Source organism: Typopeltis vanoorti, chromosome 14 (assembly GCF_054136105.1).
Source record: "Typopeltis vanoorti isolate ZY-2024b chromosome 14, IOZ_Tvanoo_1.0, whole genome shotgun sequence".
Classification (NCBI taxonomy): Eukaryota; Metazoa; Arthropoda; class Arachnida; order Uropygi; family Thelyphonidae; genus Typopeltis; species Typopeltis vanoorti.
Window position 1 is genome coordinate 6,034,955 of NC_143562.1, and position 6,322 is coordinate 6,041,276.

The 6,322-nt window shown below is 38.2% G+C and overlaps 1 protein-coding gene across 2 annotated transcripts in view; it reads right to left on the reverse strand.

The window, feature by feature from the left end:
• Nucleotides 1-5,933, reverse strand: part of LOC150099140 (QRFP-like peptide receptor) — a 109,207-nt gene extending 103,274 nt beyond the window's left edge. For both annotated transcript variants that reach the window (XM_090403761.1, XM_090403762.1), the window contains exon 1: nt 5,141-5,933. In XM_090403761.1, coding sequence (XP_090259887.1) covers nt 5,141-5,486 — 346 coding nt within the window. In that variant the 5' untranslated portion in view covers nt 5,487-5,933. The remainder of the gene's footprint in view (nt 1-5,140) is intronic.
• Nucleotides 5,934-6,322: the final 389 nt, after the last annotated feature.

The window sequence follows — 6,322 nt, forward strand, 5'->3', positions numbered from 1 at the left end:
TACTTCTTGGTCTTCCTCTAGGTCTTTTCCTTCCATTCAGAGCTAAATATGGGAGTCTATGCGGGGCCATTCTCTGAATATGACCAAACAATCTCAGTTGATGCTTAATGATTGTGTCTATTATATAATCTGGGAAGTTTAAATCTGTTCTGACTTGATCATTGGTCTTATGTTGCATCCACTGGGTGTTGTTAACTTTTCTGAGGCATTTAATTTCAAATGCTTGAAGTTTCTTGATTCCTTGTTGAGTTAATCTCCACGCTTCTAAAGCATAAGTAGACGATGGGATAATAATTGTTTTATATAATTTTAATTTTAGCCTCGTTGGGACTTTTCTTATTTTTCCATATTTTGTTTAGTTTATTCTTGTTGGTCCAACCTAGGTTTAGCTTGTGTTTTACTATTTCCTTATTGTTGAGGTTACTAAAAATGAGAAGACTACCAAGATAAACATATTTATTTTTAATCAGTTTAAACTGTTTAATCATAAAAAGCGAAATAGGCTTACAAAATGCTAACCTCCCTTCGTTGGATAAACTTTGCAATATAAAGTCTGCTTTATTGTATAACTAACCAACCAAGTTCGCTCAGGGTTTATGGGATTGTGCAAGAATAGATACCAAACTGTTCTTAATGCATATTTAGATGCATTAGCATCGGTACATTGAATCTATGTGGGGAGACTCGATTGCGTAAGTCGGGTTACATAATGGAGTGTGCTTAAGGACAATTGCGAATGTAGCTATGGCAACAGAGAGGGATCAGATCTTGGTGATGAATGGGTCAGGTGATGTTAGTGAGCCAATGAGAGCCGTGCATCGAAAAGACTTTCCAATTACTGAAACGGAGTTTTAAGTTTCCATACAAACAATTTATTCACAGAACTGGCTTCATCAAATGCGAATCGCTCTGAAAGTCTATCTCTCCTCTCCTCTAAACCCCATCTCCTGGGATTAGAGAAGGAAAAAAAAAAACACTTCCATTTAATAGATTGCATAACACCGGTCGTGACGATTTTCTATTTGGTAAGGGTGTTATTTTAAGATGACAAAAATAACTCGATATAAATAGAAGCTGCATTAGTTAGAGACTGCATATGTTTACTTGCATGAAGAATGATAAAAAAATTGATATTTAAATACTAGCAACTAAACGATAACCGTTTCTAAAAAAGGTCTCTTTTTGACTTGCGAAAAAAATTCTTTCAGGTATTTATTTAGTTCTAATTTATGAACAAGATAGCAAAGCACACTCCATAAATGTAACAGCCAAGCGTAAAATGGCGTTTTACTGAGCGACTGAACTTTTTTGTTCTTTTTAATAGTGTATTTAATACTAGGCTGAAAATCTGTTCCACAACAGATTTACCTCATCAGAAAGTCCCTTTTAAAATCCAATGCTCTGTTATTAATCATGATCAGAAAAGTACGGAAATTAACCCAAACACCCACGCCAACCGCTCATCGATGACACTCTTTAGGTTGTCCACCCACTGCCTGTAGGCGCTCGTGATCATTTCATTATGTGACCGCTAGATGGCGCTTAGTGACTTCGATTCTATCGAAGAAAACGCGCAACGAATCAAGTTTCCCTTTGTAGAAATAAAGGGACGAATAATCTTCCATGTACTGCTGCAATCCGAGCTCTGAATGGATCGTTAATGGACTTTTTAATGATTCATCTTTCCCAAAGAGCTTCCCTTGTCCATTGATTTATGGGACTGCGCACTGCTTTGATGATCTTAATGCACTTCGACTGTAGCCACTTATGCGAATGTGTTCAAATGTGACAAAGGATTGATATCGGTTTATTTTCTTCTCTGAAACCAACTCCGATTTACGAGAATTCAAAACTTCTCCATGCACTGCGCGTAAGCGGATATTCAGAAAACATGGAAAGTGTAATAGGACAGTTGAATCTTTTTCTTGCTTAGTACAGACTAATATCAAAGGTGAGTGTAGAGATGCAGCTAGAATGAAACACCTCGTACACCACTTAAACACAGCCGAAGGTTTCTGACAACAACAACATCAGACTCAAAGTGCAAAAACCTGTTACTTTGTTCTTCTGGAGAAAATAAACCTTATTTTATCGGTTGAAAAGTTGAAATTTGTACGCAGTTAGTTGGTGACAGTGAAAAGACATGACGCCAGTTAATTCCTATGTTGACAACCGAATTCTAGCAAAACGTCGGTTACTAAGTTAGGTTTTATTCAAAAAATGCGTCCACATCTTTGATAAGTTTTTGTCATCTAAGATACAACTAGATAAATCATTTGTAGGGGTTCACAGCAAGTGTGAACCCCCCAAAAAAGGTAATTTGAATACGACTCATCAATGGGAGATTATTAAACTGGCAAAGAATACTAAATACAAAAAATAATACTTTGTTGATCTCAAAAATACTGAATGTAGAGATGAAAAAGAAACTTCTAGTACCCTCGATCATAGAATGCATAAGATGAATATCGGGTGATCCGTTAGATGCAGTTGACTCTCACGTACAACTCACACGAAACTGAATGTCTGACTGTGTTTATTGTTCATTTTATCCTCTTTATTGACTTTGGAAAGAGATCTTGCGTTATATTCGAGATTTAGTGGATTTTATGAGGTTTTTCGCTTATATCATAATAATCATTTATCACCAAGCATTCGACTTTTTTTAAATCGACAAGACAGCAAGCTGCAAAACTAATTTGTCACAACCAGATTCGCTTGCTGGATAATATCAATCGACAAATGCCGATCAATATAGATGGCCATAATGAACACGGTTGCATAATTTAATCAAGATCCTGTTGAGGATCAGTGGCTGGACTAAAGAAACATTGTGAAGTTGTGAATATTGCTCACTCACAAGTGATGAGAACGAAAATTTTTGGTCTTATTAAGGGAGGAAAAAAAAGAGGGTTAAATTAGTGATTACGTTTAAGTTTTGTCCACGGAAATACAGAATTGTGCAAAGGGACGATTTTTGAACTACGCCAAACTATTTCCGGGAATTCAAAATACCACAAACCAAATTCTACAATTGCAAAAATAGACAGCTGTAAACCTCGGCTTGGAATGATTCTCAATCCAACGAATACATTTTACTTTCCGATATCATTTTTGAAAGGGTAAAATAAAGACGTGAATTTTGCGTCATAATTATTGAACTTGTAACTTCGAATGGTTTTCATGTACGCTCTTGGTTAACCCCCACTGTACGTCAGCAAGAGGTGCTCCCAATGCGCGTATGAATCTCTCTCCACCGCGATAGAGAAGTCCTTGAAATATCGGTAGTTTATTATTATTATTATTATTTTGATTTTGCTTTGCAATCTCTTTCGGTGTGTATAGAAATATTAAGTGAAAAATGCTATTGAAGCCCCTCACCTCCCTCATATCATATTTCCACAATTCCGAGATCATTTCTCCTCGAATCCGCCCAAGGCTATGCGAAGTTTTGCACAAAGGTTACTCCCTCGAATAGATTTAAAGCGATGTGGAAGGTATGCTGACAGTTGTCTGTTACTGGAGATTGGATCAGCAATACCCTGACGTATCGTAAACTTTAAAGACAGCTGTGGGGGTTATAAAGCCACGGGATCTCGCTCGTGAAGAAAAAAACGAAACTACAGTCCGTATCGGAAGAACATAAGACATTCATTCAAGCGATTCGGTAACCGAATACGACGAAACGAAAAAGGGCGTCATTTGCTGTCAAAGCAATGTTCAAAGCTGACGGACTTTTTGAAGAGCTCCGACGTGTTTTGATGTCCGCTGTGAACATTTTAAATCGCATAAACTTGGCAGCGTGTTCGAACACGGGAAGGTGTAGCAAATCAGCCGTTTACCTAACAGCTAAATTTTTTTCACACACACGCTGTTTTTCTCCGTCGTCTTACAACTTTTCCCCGTCCTTACGGAACATCCGTTTATCCGCGTCTTTTACACAATCGCCGAATGCGCGTTTGTGTTAACTAAACCCCTGCAACCATCCACCCACCTATTCGGAGCAAGCACCGAAAGAAGAATCGATTCTTCCCAATTGGCTGACGTATTTGTTCTCTCCTTTGTCATGGTAATGGGGTTTCCTCCTTAAGTCAATGAGATCTTGTACAAATGTGATCAAGGCTAAAGTCTTACAGGAAGCTGTTGGTTAGCAAGACTGTCCAATTTGTGTGCGAAGCTATTATCGCCCTTATCAGTCACCGGGGCTCGTTTCCCTTTTCCTTTAAGCTGCTGATAAATGACTGGATTTACAAAACAGCGGTGGTGTTCTGTGCAAGGTTTTAGCAGTCACAAAATACGATTCAACTGCATTAAGAAAATGAGCAAAATAAATAACTTTGTATTAGCTACAAACACTAAAATTTCCCATCATTGAGAGTGCAGACACATTAGCAAATAGTAAAGAAAATGTAAGTCCAAGTAGGCTATCATTATGGTTCCTGAATAATGTAGACAAACCGTGAAAAGAAATAAAAAATTGACATCCCCTTAGACCACGCCAATGCAAGTTATAACTGACAAGAAAGACTCTTATAATAATTTATTATTAAAACATGTTAGCAGCTAACAGAACTTTTCGTTTTCACAATGTTGATGTAATTTAACTTCTGAACAATTCAGGATCGGAAATAAAAAACAAATATCCATTTAAACAATCTCTGCCTAATTTAGTTAGGCACATATCGTGTATGTTTTATTAATGTACAAAAATAATATTAAATAATAAAGACTGCCATTCAATATCTAAATATAAAATGCGGTTTTGATGGAATATAAAAATATTGGTATTATTAACATGGAATAATGTCTGTTATATTAATTTCAAATAGCAGAGTTTGGAGGGTAAAAATCAGAGTTTTTATACGGGATTCGAACCCGTTTTTTTTTTTACACAAAATAAGCACATGTGCTTTGAAGGCACTCACACTTTTTTCAACCTAAATAAAATTCAAAAACTATGCCTAAATGCCTAAAATTGGAATTTAGGCAGAAATTACCGATGTAAATAAATACTAATTTGCAGCAACTTTTTAGACTGCGCAGCATTTTTGCGCTACGAAAGCGTAGCATATGTTTGCATCGTTAAGCATCACGCGTAAACCTTCGCTAAATAAGTGAAAATAAAGTTGTAAGAACTTACTTTGTGCAAACGTGTTGAACTTGCACATAAAAGCTCCCAGTATGTAATGACTCGTGAAGACAGACAGAAAATGGGTCCACATGCAGCAGAAGCAAATCATCAGGTCTGCGATGGCCAGATTCGCTACGTAAAAGTTGATGGTGGTCCTCATGGAGCGATTGAGGGCCACCGTCAGAATCACAGCGATATTCCCAAGAAGGGCAGTTACTATAGTGACCACATAGAAAACAATCTTGACGTAATCCTCCGCAGATAACGGGTGGAATATATCCGTCGACCCAAGGTACGGATAATGAGAAGAGTTGAAACTAAACACTTCGGAGTTTTTGCACGAAGTGTCGTTCATTTCTCCTCCGAACAGATCTTCTAACTTGGTTGAGCAAATTAAAGTTCTGTTTGAGGAAACCGAACGGGGGAAAGGTTTCCCCACACTCACTATCTTGGGTGGGGAATCAAATTCTCGAAGCTCCTTCCGAGATGGATTTCGCTTGATCCGTCGAGAGCGCGCTTCTTGTGCCAGCCGGCCTTCTCTCGCTCTCTCTTTCTCTCTCTCTTGTCCCACGACATCTGTTTCCTCCTCTCGCGGAGCAGAGCCGTCTGTATCAGTTTTCGCGCAGTCGCGTTCGCCGCATACGGAGGGACTAACAGGTCAAGTAGTGCTCATTGTGGTGCTGTGTTGTTATCGGGCTCCTCGAGCTAGCCAGATAGGCCTATCAATGGCTCGAACTGATCACCTTCTGTGTACCAACTCTACTGCTGCTAACTTTGTCGCGACCCTCGCTAAGAAAGAGAATTATTTGCACTGGCTAATGGAAGGAGAGATAAAACGCCCTTGTCAGTAAATACCATTTAAATAGTCTTCGCAGGCGGTAGGTGGCGTGGCGAAAGTTCCTCTGTGGGACGATAGCTACAATCCGCTTTATCTATTTAGTTTATTACCTGCTTTTTTTGTTCATCAATTGTGGTCGTTAAAATCACTTTGGACTGGTGCTCCTGGACAATGTGTAGGAGAGAATGCTAAAGGAACTTGACAGCTAAGTTTATACTTCAAAAGTCAATGCACGATTCGCTTTTCCCAATAAAAAAAGTATATTTTCATATTCTGCACTTATCTACTGTAAATTCTGTGGTAAGCTAACAGAATCTCTTAGAAGATACAAAAAAAGCTACCAATAAATTAAA